Genomic DNA, 21,393 nt, shown 5'->3' on the forward strand with positions numbered 1-21,393 from the left:
TGACCATCAAAACACTCATGTATGATTTGGATACATAGACTTTTAGTGATCTTATTGACAGTTCTGAACCAGTTCCTTTATTTAACACAGAAAATAACTGAGGAGCACAGTGATTGAGGGACTTGTGGAAAGTTGCAGGCAAATCAATGTCAGCTGCTGCATGAAGAACTGTACTCCTTTTCTCTGTACTCACTCAAATTAAGGGAAATGCACTACCGTTTTTAGAAACTTTGACAGGTCACCTAGTAATGGAAAAAAAAGAAAAAAGAAAAAAAAAAGCTTGAAAGCCAAGGACAATCCTTTTCGGATTGTTGTTTAGAAACACATATTTGGTAGATAGCTTTTGGATTTCTTGCTGTTTGTTAGGCATTATTTTAAGTGCTCTGCAGGAACTCTATTTTAATTCTCACAACCACCCTATGCATTCAGTACTTTTATTTTCCCTTTTTTACATGTTAGGATAATAGACCAAAGAAACTTACCCAAGTCATATAGTTACTGAGTGATGACTGGAATAGTGAGTCTGACATTGCTATACTACCTGTGAAGTCAGTCTCCTACACTTTGCAAATAGTTATCCACATCTAGATTATATGGTTAATATTTCAAAATGAATAGGCTCAAAATTGTTTTGAGAAATTAGAAATGACCTTATTGAAGTTTTAAGCTTTGTCTAAAGATGAAAATAAAGCTAGTAATTTTATTTCCGATTTTATGTAATAGCATAAAATTATGAGATAGCATTGAAAATCCTGGGTGCTTTTTTTTTTTTTAACCTATTTTTTTTACCTTTAAGTCCTACATCTAAAAACCTTCATTGGGGATGCAACAAGGAAAAAAGGAGATATCTCTGTCTTTTTATAGATCTATATTCTAATATGGTACACACATAAAATAAATAAGATCCTTTTGTGCTTGAGAGGTTACTCAAGATTATAAACATGAAAGTTTTTTGTAGTCCTTTTTGAGCTGTTTTAAGTAAGTCGCTGATCTCTCATTAGCTACACAAAATAACGATAAAAGAACTTATGTCTAACATAATGATAATTGTCATTTACTGTGTTTCAATAAGCATGTTATCAGTGTTTACATGAGTCATCATATGAATATAAGTAAAACATTTTAATATTTGGATAATATTTAGATATGTATTTATAAATATGGAAACTTCTAAATATATGAATGCCTAATATGTAAAATAGTGAAAATGATATAGACAGCAACATTTATAAAATGATGGACAGTATTTTCTTTAACTAGTACAGAAATAATCAGAAATGATGATTTGGCTTTAACTTTATTAAAAATTACAGTTATTTTATAATTATAGATGTTACAGAGGTGGAGAGATGGATAGGAAAACAAGTATACAGAAATACTTAAATTGAAAGCCTAAGTGAATAATAGTGAAATAAAACCTCACAGGAAACAGAAAGTAAATTGAATTTGCCAATGAACATTTATATCAATTAGCTGCCCACCTGCCTCTCATAAATGTAACAGTACTAGGAAAAGATCAAAAAAGATCAAGAAATGTTTCTCATAAAAGTTTATGGAGCAAATCACTATTATATCCAAGCATATATTTTATTGCCGAATTCATCCCAGTCCTGGGAAGCTCCCCTAGTGGGTGCCTTCATAAAAGAAGGGGGTGGAAACCGGCTTCAGACTATAGGAGTCCTGTTATTTAGGCTGTTATTTAAACGTGGTGGGATGGAATGCAAAATTCATTTTAGAGTGAGCAACCCTAGAGTAAGTTGTTGTAATATTTGTGACAATTTAGGGTACCTAAAAATATGTAGTAAACACATACATGTTGTTCTCTATCTCACAGGCACTAGGTACACATAAAATGAACTTGAGTAAGTGATACTATTGCAAAGCCAGGTACTTCAGAACCACTTTTAGGAGGTACTGTGACTCTCTTAATTGCGGAAAATTGGAATTATGAAAGATTCTATTTTGGAAATTTTGCACATGATTTTTAGTTAGAAACATGTTCTTATTTATGCAGGCAGGAAGTTAAGATGAGTGGTGGGAAGACACAAGGGAGGGAGTTTTCATTGTTTGACCTCTTGTATCTTTTAAAAACTTGTGAATAATTTAAATTGATTTTCTACTTTTTTTTTTTTTTTTTTTTTTTAATTAATTTGTATTTTTTATAAAATAGAAGACATCCCCAGGGGTTATTTAATGTTTTTGCTGTTTTGTTTGTTTGTTTTGTTTTGTTTTATATAATTTGGAAACATTTGGCATAATTAGAATTTACTTCAGTTCCAGTCAGTTCTTAATTTTTGTTACATTAGCCCCAATATTCTAATCTCTCAGAGTTAGCAATGATTATAATTCACATGGGGAAAAGGATAGATTTCTGGTCTAAGCTACTTAATAAGAGGATGTGAATAGCTGTTCTTTTATTTAACATTTTTTAAGATCCTATTGTGTGCCAGTACCACCATAGGTATCATTAATGAATGAATTTGAAGATTGTTCTAATGCTAGAAGTGTGTATATTCTTCCTAACTAGGAAAATTAAGTAAATGTTACTTTTAAAATATAAAATAGCAAAAAAAAATAATATTGTCCTTTCCCCATAATTATTATATTTATTTATTCATTTATTTATTTTAGCATTTTGAAATACTGGTGTTTAAGCTAAACACAATTGGAGACATATTAACTTTCTGTTATTTGCACATAGCCTTGCTTTTTTCTGAATGGTAAATGAGATTTTTATCAAAATTAAGCACTTCAAGCATTGACTATTGTATTTAAATTGCTAACTGAAAGGACTAAAGCATTTTTTTAAAAAAGTCTCAAACATCTAGAAGTCTCTCTTCTATTCCAGTGCTAGAAGAATATCTTGTCACTTATTTTGTTTCTCAAGTCAGCAAAGGCTCTGATGAGGCTGCCCATAATTTGTGATTAATTTGGGGGACTAGTTGGTATCATGGCATCCCTAGAATTACGTTGTAAGGCAATTTCTGCATTTGTCTCAGCTTCTGACAATGAAGTCCTTTCTCTCATAAAGCATGTTTGAGCACCTGGAATGGCAGATGGGACAGAATTGAGAGGAATATCAGATAACTACCCTGTATAATATTTTATCTCTATAGCCTGAAAACATGCATTTCTTATCCTTGCTAAGATTTACTTACAATATGCTTAATATTTTAAGGTTTAAGTATGCATAGGAGTTATTGTAGACTGCTATGCTTTCTAGATAAGAAGTGGTACATGTAACTGAAAAATTATACTGACAATACATAGTCGTGGAATGTTTCTTTTTAGACTTGTTCCACTTTGATTTACTGCTCCCTATATGACTCCTTCAGATCAGTTGCTCTGACAGTGCCCATGGGTAATGAAAAGTTTAAGTTCATTGCCAATTGCCTGAACAAAGACTTAAAAGCTGTGACCCTGACATAGTGGAACAGCATGTGGTATCTATTTCTCAACATCATAATAAGGTTGTGAAAGGTCAGGTGAGACGGGTCCTATCATGTCAACCTTTACACCAAATAAATTATATATTTATAAGAGAAAACTCTCTTTGTGGAATTTACTTTGTGAAACTGTCTCAAATAGAAGTGACTTATAATTTACAGGTACATTATTGGTTTTTGCTGTTGTAGGTAGGTGGGCCCCTCTGATTTCTAACATAAAGTTTGTTTCCAAAAGGGTACTACACCTGTGTGGAAGTCATCTTCACCCTGAGGAGACAGGTTGGCTTTTACATGATGGGTGTTTATGCCCCAACCTTGCTGATAGTGGTTCTCTCCTGGCTCTCCTTCTGGATCAACCCAGATGCAAGTGCTGCCCGAGTGCCCCTGGGTAAAGTATTCTGTGCTTTTCTCTCGTGTCAGGAACGAGTTATGTCCTTGCATAACTCACTATATACTCAACACTTTTAAAATAGACTTTTAGAATTGAAGGTAACCTTATTCTCATCTGTTTTTAGACTTCCCTCAAAACTTGACCTTGAGGGTACCTGAGTGGCTGAGTGGGTTCAGGTCATGGTCTCAGGGTCCTGGGATCAAGCCCCACATTGGGCTCTCTGCTTAGCAGGGAGCTTGCTTCCCCACCCCCCCACCGCCAGCCTCTCTGCATACTTGTGATCTCTCTCTCTGTCGAATAAAATAAATAAATCTTAAAAAAAAAACTTGACCTTTAACTAGAATTTCTCAATGTTCATGAACTCCATAATTAAACCAAGGTTTTTTTTTCCTTTTCATATATTTGGGTATTTTAAACAGTTAATCTATCCTACTTTGACTTTAATGCAATAATTATTAAATAATTTTCATAGATAACTAAAATCTAAACTCCCCAAGAGTGCCAAACTAAACATAAAACTATTTTGATGGGACTCTTTCTAAATTATATTGTATACCATCCCATACTCTTCAACCGGGAATATGTGGTACAGTGTATTTTTTTAAACATGACTTCATGTCATTTTCTTAAACATCAGTTATTGTGTGCTCTATCATCAGGACTGGCTAGGGAGAAGAAGAGATGGTTATCCATGCTCCCCCATTTGTTACTTTTAATGCTCTGCGACACAGAAACAGCATCAGCCAGTCTTGAAAACTGTGTCTATATAGGGGTGAAAAAGTCTTTGCTTCATGAAATAATCAAGAGATCTTCTAATGGATGAATTGATTAAACTTAAAAATAAGAACATTGTTATAACAAATTTTGATTGTTTATAACGTTTTAAGATGTTTCATTACTGTGTGTGTATGTGTGTGTGTGTGTTTTCTGAATATCACCTGGAACTTATATAGGTAAGACTGTGGTATATCTGGCCTCTTAGGGACTGGTTGCAGCACTTTTTTTTTCCATTGAAAAGAGCTTGTGCAAATCTCCCTCCTGACAGAGTAGGGGAATTAAATGAAATACAGAATTTAAAGAGTAGGCAACCAGGAAAGAAGCAATGAAAGTGACGGTTTTACCTGGGTAAGAAATGTGATGGTTTGTATTTAATAAGAGCCACAGAGACCAAATCTATATCTTAATAACCAGAAATGTGGGAAATTTCATCCGACTGGTTATGTATCTGGAATGAAGACAGAGACAACCAGGATTAACTCCTTTAGGGGATGAGAATGAACTATGTAGTATGCTGTACTGAGAATAAAACTCCTAAAAAACTAGATTTGTGTCAGACTTGTCAAAAATATCATGAATTTCCCCCAAATAGTTAATTTTTTGCTTATTAGGAATATCATGCAGGGATATAAATTGAAATGTCAGGCTTCCAAGAGTACTCTGGAGACATTTCAATCCCTGACATATTCTTGAAGGATTTTTCTCTGTAAATCCCCATCTATTACAAGACTTCTGTCATGAAGTCCCTTAACTTTCCAGTTAATATCCAGTGGAACTGTTGTATGAAGTAAACATGCTTAATGGTTGCAAGTCAGTCCCTTCCGTTAAATCTGGATTTGAATTCCTGCTCTCTGCTTACTAGCTATGACAGTTTGGACAACAAGCAGATCTAATCTCTTTAAGCCTACTCTGTTAAAATGTCGATAGGGATGTAAAACTACTCAAAGGGTTAATTGGAAGATTGAAAATATGAGTGGAAGGTGCTTATTACCCATTCAGGAGTTAATAATATGCCTCATTTATACATAACAGTTTATAAAGCACTTTTACACAATAGATTCATTTAGCAAGTATTTATTGTGCACCAACTATGTCCTAAGCAATGTTCAAGAAGTGGGCATATAGTTAAAGTAAATAGAAAATAGATAAAATAGATAAAACAAACCAAAAAAAAAAAAACACTGAGCCTCAATGAGCGTACTTTTTCTTGGAAAGAAAGAGACACCAAATAAGCACAATATGTAATCTCTAAGATGATGATATATAACTTCCAGTTATAGAACAAATAAGTCCAAGAGATAAGAAGTACAGCATAGGGAATATAGTCCATAATACTATAATAACAAGGTATGATGGCAGAATACATTTAATCATGGTGAGCATTGAACACTCAATAGAATTGTCAAATCACTTTACTGTACACCTAAAACTAATATTGCATTGTATGTCAACTCTACTTCAATTTAAGAGAGTTCAGGGACAGCAGCCTGCTTGTCAGGAACTTCTCAGAAGGAAGTGATATTGGATAAAAATGTGACAGAGGTGAAGAAATGAATCACTGTGTGTATCTAGGAAAGAATAAGCTGGGATAGTGATCATCAAGTCCAGCATTCCTGAGGCAGGAGCATGCTTGGAATATTTTTGGGAATGCCAAGGCCAATGTGGCTGGATCAGAATGAGTGAAAGTGTGATTAGGAGATGAGGTCAGAAAGACAGCAGTGTTAAGGAGACCATGTAACATCTCCTAAGGCATTCTGATGATTTTGGCTGAAATGGGAAGACCTTGAGGGCTTTTACATGTGATTTGCTTTAAATTTTAATAAATTCTCTTTGTCTGCTTTGTGTAGAACCCATTAAAAGGGGGTTTGGGTGGGAGCAGGGAAGGCAGTTATTAGGAAGCTCTAGTAATCCAGGTGAAACAATCACAGTATTGCTAGGGGGTAGAGACGCGTATAAATAGATGATGGTTATGGTAGACATAATGAGATTTGCAGATGTGTTGTATGTCGGATTTAAGAAAGCAGATTCAAGGCTGACTTCAAGGGTTTTTCTGGCTGAAAAGCCAGGAAGATGAAGCTGCCACTAAATTAGATGGGAAAATCTGTGGTCAAAGTATGTTTGAGAAGTTGGGCAGACCAGGAGCTTCTTTTTGGACATGTTAAGTCTGAGATATCTTTTAGGTAGAGTTATCAGGAATTCAATTGGATATACAAGACTGGGGTTTCTAGGAAAGATTAAGGCTGGTGGTAAGAACTTCAGATTTATCAGCATACAGATGATCTTTAAAGGGAGACTGGATTATGGGTAGAGAAGACGTCTCAGAACTCAACCCCTGAGACTGAGAAGAAGAGTGACAACCAACATGATGTAGCTTCCTGGGAGCCAAATGGAGAAAGCATTTCTAGGTGAAGGGAGTGATCAGTTAAGCTGCTTGTAAACCAAGTAAGTTTGGGGCTAAATATTGTCATTGGATTCAGCAGCCTGAGGAAGTCACTGGTGTCCATGATAAGGACAGTTTCCGTAGAGTGACAAGAGGAAAGCTTGGCTGGAGTGACTTCAAGTGAGAATAGGAGGGGAGGAACTATTGGCATCCAATATAAACAACCCATTGGAGATTGTTAACTGTGAAAAGAAAAAGAGAATAGGGAAATAGCTGGGGTGGGAATAGGAGTTGACAGGTTTTGGGGTTTTGTTTTTAAGGTGGACAAAATCATATTATGTTTATTTTTGGTGGAAAACAAGCATTAACAAAGGAAAAAATGAGAGCTGGAAGAAGTATAGGAGCAGAATCCTTGAGAATTGAGAGGGGATGAGATCTGGTGGACAGACTGGACTTTGCTAGGACAAAGTGGATTTGTTCCAGGGATCAGCACACTCCTGTAAAAGGCCTGATAGTAAATATTCCATGTTTTAGTTTCAGATGTACAATGTAGTGATTCAGCCCTTCTATACATTACTCAATGCTCATCATAAGTGTACTCTTAATCTCCTTCACTCTATTTTACACATCCCCCATCCTTGTCGCCTCTAGTAACCATCACTTTGTTCTCTATAGTTAAGAGTCTGTTTTTTAATTTGTCTCTCTCTGTTTTTTTTTAAATTTTGCTCATTTGTTTTGTTTCTTAAATTTCTTAAATTCCACATGTGAATAGCATATATATATATGTATAGCATTTGTCCTTCTCTGACTTATTTTGCTTAACATTAGAATTTCTAGCTCAATCTAGATTGTTGTAAATGGCAATTTCATAATTTTTATGTCTGAATAATATTTCATGGTATGTTTACATGTGTGTATGTACGGGTATATATGTGGTATATGCATACACATACATACCACATTTTCTTTATTCATCTATGGATGGATATTTGGACTGCTTCCATAATTTGGTTATCGCAAATAATGCTGTAATAAACATGAGGAACATATATCCCTTTGAAATAGTGTTTCTGTATTTTTATGGTAAATACCTGGTACTGTAATTACTGGATGTAATTCTGGGTAGTTCTATTTTTAATTTTTTGAGGAACCTCCTTACTGTTTTCCACAGTGGTTGCACCAGTTTGCATTCCCACCAACAGTATAAAAGAGCTCTTTTTTCTCCACATCCTCACCACAACCTCACTTGTTGTTTCTTGTGTTTTTGATTTTAGCCATTCTGACAGGTGTGAGATGATATCAAAATATGTTTTTCTTTTATGAAATACTACTATAGAGTTTATAAAAAAGATGGTATCATTTGCTTCACATACTCCCTAACATTTAATTTTCTCACCTTATTGTAGTTCTCTAGTGTAATGTTGAATAGAATTATTGAGACAGGGGTTATTCCTGTTTCTGGGTAGAAATAACTGAGCCACTCATTATTGGGTGTGGTAGTAGCTGTAGATTTTTTGTAGCTGTCTTAATTGGGTTGCATAGATTCCATTTTCTCTCTAGTTGGCTCAGAGTTTTTTTTTTTTTTTTTAACATGTATGATAAAATTTGATTGAATTTGGATTGAGTTTAAATTTGATTGAATTTTGCCAAATACTTTTTACGCATGTATTTAAGTATTTAGATGGGTTTTCATATTTATTTTGGTGAATTATATTGATTGATTTCTAGATGTTACATGAGTTGCAAAAATTATTAGCACAAAAATATGTTGATAATATTTCTTTATCCCTTTAATGTCTGGCTGTTGTGGTATTCCAGATTTTGTTCCTGATATTGTTAAATTGTGAATTCTCTTTATTCTTAATCATTCTAGCTAAAAGCTTGCCCATTTCTTGACATTTTCAAAATCTCAGATTTTGTTTCATTTATCTCTTCTATTTTCCTTTTTGTTGATTTTTAGCTCTTTATTAAATTCTTTTTTTAATTAGTTTGAATTTAATTGGATATTTTTGATGCTGAAAGTGGGAACTCAGATCATTTTTAGATTTTTTTTCCTAGATGAGCATTTAAAGTTATTAATATCCCTATAAGCACTACTTTAGCTACTATTCACAAAATTTTGATATATATTTTTTCATCTTCTTTCTGTTAAAAATATTTTCTGGTTTTTTTTTTTGTGATTTCTTCTTGGCTTATGGATTTTGTTTGATTTCCAAATATTTAGAGTTTTAGTAAGTACTGGAACATGATTTTAATTTTATTTTAATGCTTTCTGATTTTGTCAGAATATGATTTCAAACTTTTGTTTATCGGAACTGTTTTTTATGGCCCAGACCAGTATATGTCTCCTGGTAACTATACCATGTTCACTTGAAAAGTATATTTGTCATCATTGGGTGTAGTGTTCTGTAAATATCAATGGAGTCAAGTTGATTGATAGTACTATTGAAGTCTTTTGTGTCTTTTGTCTAGTTATTTTTATAGCTATTGGTGAGAGAGTTATTAAATATCTTACACTATAAAAATTATGTTTCATGTATTTGGAAGCTCTGTTATTAAACCATTACATATTTGTGATTTTATCTAAAAAGGAAATCTTATTACTTTAATGTATGATTTAATGTATCATGGTACTTTAATAAAAAGATATTCCATTCAAATGGAAACAAAACTGGAGTAGCTATACTTACATTAACAAAATAGATTTTTTTTAAAGATTTTATTTATTTATTTGACATACAGAGATCACAAGGAGGCAGAGAGGCAGGCAGAGAGAGAGGAGGAAGCAGGATCTCCGCTGAGCAGAGAGCCCGATGTGGGGCTCGATCCCAGGACCCTGGGATCATGACCTGAGCCGAAGGCAGAGGATTTAACCCACTGAGCCACCCAGGTGCCCCAACAAAATAGATTTTTAAAATACAGACTGTAGGGGCACCTGGGTGGCTCAGTCGGTTAAGTGTCCACCTTTGGCTCAGGTCATGATCCCAGAGTCCTAGGATCAAGCACTGCATCAGGCCCCCTGTTCAGTGGGGAGTCTGCTTCTCCCTCTGCCTCTCATCCCACTCATGCTCTCTCTCACTATCTCTCCAATAAATAAATTCTTTTTTAAAAAAAGGAGACTATAATGAGACAAAGAAGGGCATTACATTATGACAAAGAGGCCAACCCAACAAGAGAACATAATATTTGTAAATATTTATGCACCCAGCATAGGAGCACATAAATATATAAAACAAATATTCACAGACTTAAAGGGAGAAATAGATAGCAATACATAATAGAAGGAGACTCTAATGCCCCATTTATACCAATGGATAGACCATCCAGACAGAAGATCAATAAACATCAGCCTTAAGCAGCATGTTAGAACATATGGACTTAACAGATACAGAATATTGCATCTAAGAGCAGCAGAATACATATTCTCAGGTGTACATAGAGCATTTTCCAAGATAGATCATATGTTAGGCTGAAAAACAAGTTTTAATAAATTTAAGAGGATCGAAGTCACATCAAGCAGTTTTTCAAACCACAATGGTATTACACAAGAAATTACAAAGATTTCTTTATTTGAAAGAGAGAGTGCATGTGCATGTGAGTGGGGGGGAAGGGGCAGAGGGAGAGGGGGAGAGAGAATCTCAAGCATATTCCCTACTGAGCACAGAGCCTGACACAGGGCTCAGTCCCATGGCTCTGGTTATGACCTGAGCCCAAACCAAGTGTTGGAAGTTTAACCAACTGAGTGCCCCAGGTGTCCCTGAAATTAGAAATTAATTACACAAAGAAAACTTCAAAATTGACATATTTCTGGATATTAAACAGCATGCAACTGAACAACCAATGGGTCAAAAAATCAAAAGAGAAATTAAAAATACCTTGAGACAAATGAAAATGAAAGGTAACATACCAAAATTTATAGATGTAACAAATGTACTTTTAAGAGGGAAGTTCATAGTGATAAATGCTTACTTCAAGAAACAAGAGAAATCTCATATAAACAACCCAACTTTATGCCTGTAGGAACTATAAAAAAGAAGAACAAATGAAGTCAGAAGTAAGTAGATGGAAGGAAATAAAGATGATAGTAGAAATAAATGGAGATGAAAAGGACAAGAAAAAAGATCAATGAAACTAAAAGCTGTCTCTTTGAAAACAAACAAATTTAGCTAGATTCACATAGAAAGAAAGAGAAAATGCTCAGATCACTAAAATCAGGAAAAAAGAGATGTTACAACTGTTATCAACAAAAATGAAGGGTCACAAGAGACTATTAGGAACAATTATACACCAATAAACAGATAGCCTAGAGGAAATGGATAAACATACAACCTACCAATCCCAATCATAATAAAATAGCAAATTCAAACAGATGGATTACCAGCAAGGAGATTGAATCAATAATCATAAACCTCCCCAAAAGCAAAAGTCCTAGACTGGACAGCATCACTGGCGAGTTATTTCAAACATTTAACGTTTTTCCCAAACTTTTTCAAAAAATAGAAAACAGAAGAATTCTTCCAAACATTTAACAAGGTCAACATTACTTTTGGTACCAAAAACAGACAAAAATGCCACACACTAAAAAGATTACAGGCCAATATTCCTGGTGAATACACATGCAAAAATACTCAACAAAATACTAGCAAATCTAATTTAAGAGTACATTAAAATGATCATACACCATGATCAAGTGAAATTCTTTCCAGAGATGCAAGAATGATTCAACATCTCTACATTGGTCAGTGTGATATACCACATTAACAAAATGAATGATAAAACCCCTATGACCTGTAGATACAGAAAAAGCATTTGATACATTTAAGATTCATTTATGATTTAAAAATATGCTCTCAAGAAAGTAGATATAGAGAGACTGTACCTCAACATAATAAAACCCATATGTAACAAGCCCACAGTCAACATTTATACTCAACAATGTAAAGCTGAAAGCTTTTTATCTAAGATCAGGAATAAGACAAGGTTATCCACTCTTGCTATTTTTATTTAACATAGTATTGGAAGTCCTACACAGAGCAATTAGGCAAGAAAAAGAAATAAAAAACATCTAAATTAGAAAAGAAGAATTAAACTGTCACTATTTGCAGATGACATATTATATACAGAAAACCCTGAACACTCCATCAAAAAATGGCTAGAATTAATAAATGAATTCAGTATAGTTGCAAGGTACAAATTCAACACATAAAAATCTGCTGTGTTTCTTTATGCTAATTATGAACTATAAAAGAGATTTAGAAAATCCTATTTGCAATTGCATTAAAAAGTATAAAATATTTAGGAATAAATTTAACAAAGGATATAAATGAGCTATATACTGAAAACTACATGTTATTAAAAAAATTGAAGACAATGCAAAAAAATGGAAAGATATTCCATACCCATGGATTAGAAGATTAATATTGTTAAAATGTCTATATTACTCCAAGCAGTGTACAAATTCAGTGGAATCTCTATCAAAATTTCAATAGCATTTTTCTCAGAAATAGAATAATCCTAAAATTTGTATGTAGTTACAAAAAAATCCTGAATAGCCAGACAAGTCTTGACAAAGAAAAGCAAAACTGAAGGTATCCACACTCCCTGATTTCAAACTATACTACAAAGCTATAGCAGTTAAAACATTATGGTATTGACATGAAAAATAGATACACAGATTAATGAAACAAAATAGAGAGCCTAGAAAAAACCCATGCATATATAGTCAATTAATTTACGATGGCAGAGCCAAAAATATACAGCTGGGGAAGGACAGTCTCCTCAGTAGTGCCGGGAAAATTGGACAGTCCCCTGCAAACTGGACCACTGTCTTATACATGTGCAAAAATTAATGCCAAATGGATTAAAGACTAAGTATTAGACCTGAAACCATAATCTTTTAACAGAAAACAGGTGGTAAGCTCCTTGACATAGGTCTTGGTGATGATTTTTTGAGTCTGACATCAAGAGCATAAATAAAAAATGGGACTGTATCAAACTAAAAAGCTTCTGCACAGCAAAGGAAACCATCAATTAAAATGAAAAAATAACCTACTGAATTGGAGAAAATAATTCCAAATCATATATCTGATATGTTATCATATGATATGATATATTATCATATCAAATGATATGCTAATATCCAAAATATACAAAGACTTCTACAACTCAATAGCAAAAAAACCAAAACAAAACAAAATAAAAGTCCAGTTATAAAATGGGCAGAAGACTTGAATAAATGTTTTTCCAAGAGATTTACAGAGGGCCAGTGTAAACACATGAAAAGACACTGGATATTCTCCCAATCTTGTTTTGATTTACCTTTTCCATTGTTAACAAACATGAAAGCTCCCTCTATGAATTTTAGGTGAAGACTTTGTCCTTAGTTACTTCTTTAAGTATGGGAATAACTATGCAAACAACTATGGAACTAACTGTTATAAATTATACAGAACATTCCCTTTCTCTGGTACATAAAACACTTGAACTGCTGCTAAAAAGGAAGTTTTTTTAACAAATAACTTCCAGTCAAAAAGATTTGATAATTTAGGCTACAACTCAGACCTCTAGCAGACCACACATACATACATTTCATTCTTATACTCTTTTCATCTGGAGCAGGACCTCTTTCAGAAATGTCAAAAAGTCTTTTTGGATTTTAGTTTGGACATGATATTAATAATGGTTTTCCTTTAGTATCCTTTGATTAAGGCATTCTGAAATGATAACATCCCAATATAATTCAGTAGTACTTCTAAATGAATTTTCATTTTATTAATCACAATTCCACATCTATGTATTTGATAAATAGTTTATCACTTAATGGTATAAAAATTATTTGGAGTTTAGACAGATATGTGAACACTTGAAGTTACTTCTTGACCGGTTCATGGCATTTGTTATTACATTAGCATTCTATTCTCCTCTCTGGCTCCATCCTTATTGCCGCAAATGGCAAGATCTCATTTTTTTATGGCTGAATAATATTACACTGTACACACACACACACACACACACACCACATCTCCACATTTTCTTTATCCATTCATCTACCATTGGGCACTTGGTTGCTTTCATATCTTGCTATTGTAAATAATCCTGCAGTAAACTTAAGGATACATATATCTTTTCAAATTAGAGATTTCATTTGCTTTGAGTAGATACCCAGCAGTGGAATTTCCTTTGATTGGCTTATGATTTATTAAAATGCAGATAAAAATTCACTATGCATTACTTAATAATGAAGTAATTTTATTTGAAGTATGTATTAAGATAATGTCACAATGTTTGTCTAAAGGAATATTATTTGCTCAGATTTTCTTTTTAAAAAAGATTTTATTTATTTGTTGAGAGAGAGAGAGAGAAGGAGAGAGTATATGAGTGGCGGTTGGGATGGAGGGGGAGAGAGAGAGAGAAATCTGAAGCAGACTCTGTGCTGAGGGCAGAGCCTGAGGCAGGGCTCAACTTCACACCGCAAGATCATGACCTGAGCTGAAATCAAGAGTTGGCCACTTTGCTGACTGAGCCACCCAGGTGCCCCATGATTTCCTATTTTAGGATTGCAAAAACAAGATATTTCCTGTTTTAATATGATTTCCTAAAGAGAAGGCATGCAATGATATTCACGTTCTCCTCCTCCAGAACTCATCTCCATTTCTATTCTTTTGCCTTTGAAATAATAAAAATTCTAATAGAATTGACTATCATGGTTTCTAACTTAATACCTGGAATTATAAATACCTCCTTTCTCCCCCCACCCCACATCTATTAATGTCATACCATTCCTTTTAAAAGACAGTCCCTTCTCTCTTTCTTTGGTTTCCTTTCTCTGAAATTCCAGCATCTTTTCCTCACAAAGCTTTCTGCATTTTCAGCATGACCTCCATCTTCGTATTGGCTGATCTTTCTTTCCTTTTACAAAACTCTCACGTGCTTTGTGCTCTGTCATGGTCATCAGTTTCTTGGCCTTTATCTAACCTAACTCTGTATTTTCATCACCAAAGTCATCATCATTTCTAAGTCTCTTCTTCCCATCTTTCATGGGTACTTTTCTAGTTATTCTGTTTTTCAGATAATTTTCTCAATCTTTTCCTTCTTCCTTCAATCAATAGCCAAGTCTTTTAAAATGTTCTCTTCAAAATCCTTTTGATATAAGTCCTATTCTTCTTTTCTCATGCTTTCTTTCTAAAACTGCTGTTTTTTTCCTTTCTTAGTCTGTTTTGTATATCCTTACCAGAGTAATGTTCTTGACATTCTTTTGATAATGTCATTTCTCTTCCCTCAGCTTACAGTTTCTTCATATTTTCTACCAAATTTGGTAAATTCATTATAGGGCTTTTAAGACCCACTATAATCTGACATTATTCTCCACTTTCTCATGGAGTTTCTAATATATCAAAAAATATTCAGGTATACTACTAAGTTTGATATATTCTCTGTTATTGATGAACATGAAATGCTATGGAAACATGGAGAATAGTGTGTCAATATATTCTATCTCAAGGAATTCAGTAAAGCTTATTTTTGATTGATAGTTTGACAGATAACATTTGATTAAGAATAGAAAAATTGACTTGGAAATATCATTTGCCAAATTAATGCCCATAGGCATAACTCACTGTAGTTTCAAGAAATAAGTGATAGGACCTTGGATTTGTATGTTATTTTCTACTTCACGTTGGTAACATTAGGACCTATATTAACTTTTAAAATATAGTCCTATTAATTAGTTCTTAGTTTTCCTCAGGACTAAGGATAATTAGTTTAATAGCATATAGGATGTTTATCAAGTCTTTATATTCTAAGTAATATTGTTTCCATCCGCTAGAAACCTTTCTTTCTAATAGAGACTATTTAAACTCTTGCATACTTACAAAAAAACAAACCAACAAACTCTAACTTTCAAGAGCCTCAGAATTCAACTGATCGAATATATTTTTCAATGTTTTAACTGATTATTAATACTAATATAGTACTTACCATATTTTCTTTTTTTTTTAATTTTTTATTTTTTATAAACATATATTTTTATCCCCAGGGGTACAGGTCTGTGAATCACCAGGTTTACACACTTCACAGCACTAACCAAAGCACATACCCTCCCCAATGTCCATAATCCTCCTCCTTCTCCCTAACCCCCTCCCCCCGCAACCCTCAGTTTGTTTTGTGAGATTAAGAGTCACTTATGGTTTGTCTCCCTCCCAATCCCACTTGTTTTCATTTATTCCTCTCCTACCCATTTAAGCCCCCATGTTGCACTCACCACTTCCTCATATCAGGGAGATCATATGATAGTTGTCTTCTCTGCTTGATACTTATTTGGCTAAGCATGATACGCTCTAGTTCCATCCATGTTGTCGCAAATGGCAAGATTTCATTTCTTTAGATGTACTTGGCTCTCTTTTCTCTTGCTTTGAAAATATGTTTTCAAAGCAAGAGAAAAGAGAGCCAAGTACATCTTTATTAGGATAACATATCATTAACTCTCAGGGGTGGTCAAATCTAAGAATTAAAAAGTGTACTTTGCCCATAAGTGAAATGGACTCACAGAGTCAAGGCAAACCTATTTCCTACATGGCTGAAAGTGAGTCTCCCTTAACATCATATGAGATTTTTTCTGATCCAGTGTATTATTGGTAGTTAGTGCCAATGGGTCATATTTGCCCATCCCCTCTTCTGAAAATATGAAGGAAGGGAGAGAAAGACTAAAGGGAAAGGCTGGGAATATGGCAAGTGGAAACAAAAGGAGAGATATAAATTAATGCAATTTTCCTTTAGGATCTTAAAATTATTTGACTTAAATTGATATATAACTAGTTAGCTTTCCATAAGTGGCTAATATTACATAGCAGAATATTAGTCTTTCCTTGAAAAGCTTGAAATCATTTGTTTCCCTGAAATAATCAGGAATACTCTATCTTTATCTTTTCTATTAGATTTTGTTTTTTAATTGTGAACCTTATCAGAAAATTGTTTTGTATGCTCTATTCTTGCTCAGGTTTAGTTCTTCATAGGGTAAAATTCAGTTCTATAACTGTCTAAAATAAAGTGGAAAAATGAAATAACTAGTTAGAGAGCTTTGTGCCTTTCTTTGAGATACTATAAAATAGTTTTTAGACATCTACAGTATTTAAACCCGGTCTAAATTGTGTTTTTACACCTTGGTTTAAATTTCTGTTTACTTTTAAATATTAAATATTTGTAAAAATCTCCAAACACATTCACAAATCCCAAGATAAAAAGTATGTTAGTATTGTTTTTTCTACTCTTTGAGCTTGAAAGAGACCTGAGGAGCATTGCAACTTACTGGAGAGGGATATTTTCCAAAAGTAATGTTTGCAGAACATTTCACAGGGGTAAAAAACAACTTTAACTCCCATTTCTATTTCTGTAGGTATCTTCTCGGTACTCAGCTTGGCCTCTGAGTGTACAACCCTTGCTGCCGAACTTCCCAAAGTATCCTACGTGAAAGCTCTTGATGTATGGCTCATTGCTTGTCTTCTCTTTGGGTTTGCTTCCCTGGTGGAATATGCTGTTGTCCAGGTGATGTTGAATAACCCCAAAAGAGTTGAAGCAGAAAAAGCCAGAATTGCTAAGGCTGAGCAAGCAGATGGAAAAGGTGGAAATGCTGCTAAAAAGAATACTGTCAATGGTACAGGCACTCCTGTTCACATTAGCACTTTGCAGGTAAGATTGAAACTGTCCAGGGAAATTCTCTCCTCTATCAGGAGAAAGATACTTTTCTGTGGTGTGAAGGTTTGATAGAATTGGTGTTCACTCATTTTCTCTCACAGAAAAAAAGGAACTGTACACAGCATACTTTTTGGAAAAAATAAAAATAAAAAAACCCTTAGGTTAAATACTAATTAAGAAACAGGAATCCACGCTGTATCAGATTTCTAGAACACTTTCCATGGAGTTTAATGGTACATTTCTGCTTTGATGGCTACCTTAAGTGAATGTGGAGATCTTGCCAAAGTATAGGCCTTCTGACTGTTTCTCACTATACCCATAGTTTAGTATCTGTCCAGCTTAGTGGGGAGTGCTTACAGAATTGGACATTGCCTTATCACTTGATCATAGATTTAAGAATAATAGACAATGCCTTTAGATTCTGATAAATTCTGGAGCAGTAGGCTATTTCATGGATTAAATATAGCTATCCACTTACCCCAGTGTACCTGATTGATGTCTTCTGTATGGGATGAGTAGTAAATCAGGATACTATGTCCATTGAGCTTTGCATGATAAATTCCATAAGAGATAATAGGTTCATATTGTCCTACAACCTTGAAAACCTTACCTCTTCCTGCTATATTATAGCTCCATTAACATGGGCCATTAGTCTATTAGTTTGTTAATTACAGCCATATCCCTTACCTAGAATGTTAGGCAAGTATGCTACAGACTCTTTTCTAAGTACAAAAGGAGATAAACTGTTTCTATGTGGTGTTGCCTGAAGCTAGATTTTTTAGGAAAATTAAAAAAAATTCCTAGTTAAGTCATTAAACTCTCTTTATGAAGAATATGAAGAATAAGTATACTATTTTCATTACTGTAGTCATCATGACCTTAGAGAGGTCATGTTTGACATGTCTTTTCAAGCCTTTTCCATCCAGCATGTCTGTATCACTGTATGTGAAGTAAGCTTTTTGCAGACAACATATATTGTTGATTTATGGCTTTTAATCTGCTCCACCACTCTCATGTTTTGATTGGTATATTTAGATCATTTAAATTTAATGTAATTATTGATATGTTAGGATTTCATTCTATTGTTTCATGTTTTCTTTTATGTTTCATGTTTTTTTAATCTCTCTCTTTTCTGTTTCTTGTTTCATGAAGGTTACTTTAACATTTTTTAGAATGACATTTTGAGTTTTCTATATTGTTTTTAAGTATATTTCTTTGTCTATCTTATTTAGTGGTTGTTCTAGATACTAATTACATGTACATAACTTGTTACAATCTACTACTGTCATTATTTTGCCAGTTCATGTGATGTTACATTCTTTAACATCCCTTTAACTTTCTGTTTATGATAGAATTGTAAATATTTCTTAGAACCTATTAGAAAGTGTTAACATTTTTGTTTCGTTATCAAACATAGTTTAGAAAAACTGAGAGGGAGATGGAAAGCTTATTATATTTATATATCTTTTTGCTTACCATGTTCTTTTTTTTCTGACATCTTTCATTGTTTACTTTTAGAGAATTTCCTTTATCCATTATTTTGGATAATGCTGTTGATAACAAATTGTTCTAGTTTTCCTCCATCTGAGGAAGTCTTGATTTCCACTTCATTTCTGAAGGATATTTTCACTAGTTATAGGATTCTGGGTTGACAGTTCTTTTAACACATAAAAAATAGTTGTGCTACTTCCTTCTGACCTATATTGTTTTTAAGTATATTTCTGTGTCTTCTGATGAGAACTCCACTTCATTTGTATTGTTTTTCCCTCTGAGGGTAAACTTTCGTTTTTACTGGCCACCTTTAAGACTTCTTTTGGTCTTTATTATTCGGAAGTTAAATTCTATGTTTTGGTGTGGATTTCTTTGCATTTGTTCAGCTCCTGTTGAGAAACGAGGCTGATGTGGGACTTGATCACATGACCATGGGATTATGATTGGGCCAAAGTCAGACATTCAACCCTCTGAGCCACTCATGCTTTCCTCAGCAATTATTTTCTTAAGTATCTTTTCAGATCTGCTATCTTTCTCCCAACTTTCTGAGTCTCTAATGACACAACTATTAGATCCTTTATTATAGTCCCACAGATCTCTGAGGCTTTTCATTTTTTTCTAGTTGACTTTCTCTGTTTTATTGGGATGGGATAATTTCTTCGGTTATATTTTCTAATCCAGTGATTTTTTTTCTCCTCTGCCCCTTCCATTTTTCTGTTGAGTTCATATGCTGAAATTTATATTTTGCTTAATATATTTTATAGTAATAAAATCTCCATTTGGTCTTTCATTCTTTCTTTGCTTAGATTTTGTATTTCTTTGCTCAGGCTCTCTCATTTTTCAAAAGATTTCAAACAATTGTTCACCAAACCTAATTGAAGGATTTTTATCATTCATGTTTTAAAACCTTTCTCAGATAATTCTTTTTTTTTTCCCATTATTTATTTATTTATTTATTTATTTATTTATTATAAACATATATTTTTATCCCCAGGGGTACAGGTCTGTGAATCACAGGTTTACACACTTCACAGCACTCACCAAAGCACATACCCTTCCCAATGTCCATAATCCCACCCCTTTCTCCCAAACCCCCTCCCCCCAGCAACCCTCAGTTTGTTTTGTGAGATTAAGAGTCACTTATGGTTTGTCTCCCTCCCAATCCCATCTTGTTTCATTGATTCTTCTCCTACCCACTTAAGCCCCCATGTTGCATCACCACTTCCTCATATCAGGGAGATCATATGATAGTTGTCTTTCTCTGCTTGACTTATTTGGCTAAGCATGATACGCTCTAGTTCCATCCATGTTGTCGCAAATGGCAAGATTTCATTTCTTTTGATGGCTGCATAGTATTCCATTGTGTATATATACCACCTCTTCTTGATCCATTCATCTGTTGATGGACATCTAGGTTCTTTCCATAGTTTGGCTATTGTGGACATTGCTGCTATAAACATTCGGGTACACGTGCCCCTATGGATCACTACATTTGTATCTTTAGGGTAAATACCCAGTAGTACAATTGCTGGGTCATAGGGCAGTTCTATTTTCAACATTTTGAGGAACCTCCATGCTGTTTTCCAGAGTGTCTGCACCAGCTTGCATTCCCACCAACAGTGTAGGAGGGTTTCCCTTTCTCCGCATCCTCTCCAGCATCTGTCATTTCCTGACTTGTTGATTTTAGCCATTCTGATTGGTGTGAGGTGATATCTCATTGTGGTTTTGATTTGTATTTTCCTGATGCCGAGTGATATGGAGCACATTTTCATGTGTCTGTTGGCCATCTGGATGTCTTCTTCGCAGAAATGTCTGTTCATGTCCTCTGCCCATTTCTTGATAGGATTATTTGTTCTTTGGGTGTCGAGTTTGCTAAGTTCTTTATAGATTCTGGACACTAGTCCTTTATCTGATATGTCGTTTGCAAATATATTCTCCCATTCTGTCAGTTGTCTTTTGATTTTGTTAACTGTTCCTTTGCTGTGCAAAAGCTTTTGATCTTGATGAAATCCCAATAGTTCATTTTTGCCCTTGCTTCCCTTGCCTTTGGCATTGTTCCTAGGAAGATGTTGCTGCGGCTGAGGTCGAAGAGGTTGCTGCCAGTGTTCTCCTCAAGGATTTTGATGGATTCCTTTCGCACATTGAGGTCCTTCATCCATTTTGAGTCTATTTTCGTGTGTGGTGTAAGGAAATGGTCCAATTTCATTTTTCTGCATGTG

The 21,393-nt window shown here is 34.1% G+C and overlaps 1 protein-coding gene across 1 annotated transcript in view; it reads left to right on the plus strand.

Annotated features, from left to right (window-relative positions):
- GLRB (glycine receptor beta) overlaps window positions 1-21,393 on the plus strand; it is a 102,620-nt gene that overhangs the window by 64,578 nt on the left and 16,649 nt on the right. Inside the window, exons 8-9 of the mRNA XM_045085074.1 lie at window positions 3,682-3,834; window positions 17,385-17,677. Of these exons, the coding sequence (XP_044941009.1) occupies window positions 3,682-3,834; window positions 17,385-17,677 (446 nt within the window). The remainder of the gene's footprint in view (window positions 1-3,681; window positions 3,835-17,384; window positions 17,678-21,393) is intronic.

This window comes from Mustela putorius, unplaced genomic scaffold, assembly GCF_011764305.1.
Source record: "Mustela putorius furo isolate JIRA1106 unplaced genomic scaffold, ASM1176430v1.1 tig00000056_pilon_pilon_pilon, whole genome shotgun sequence".
In the NCBI taxonomy this organism is placed as follows: domain Eukaryota; kingdom Metazoa; phylum Chordata; class Mammalia; order Carnivora; family Mustelidae; genus Mustela; species Mustela putorius.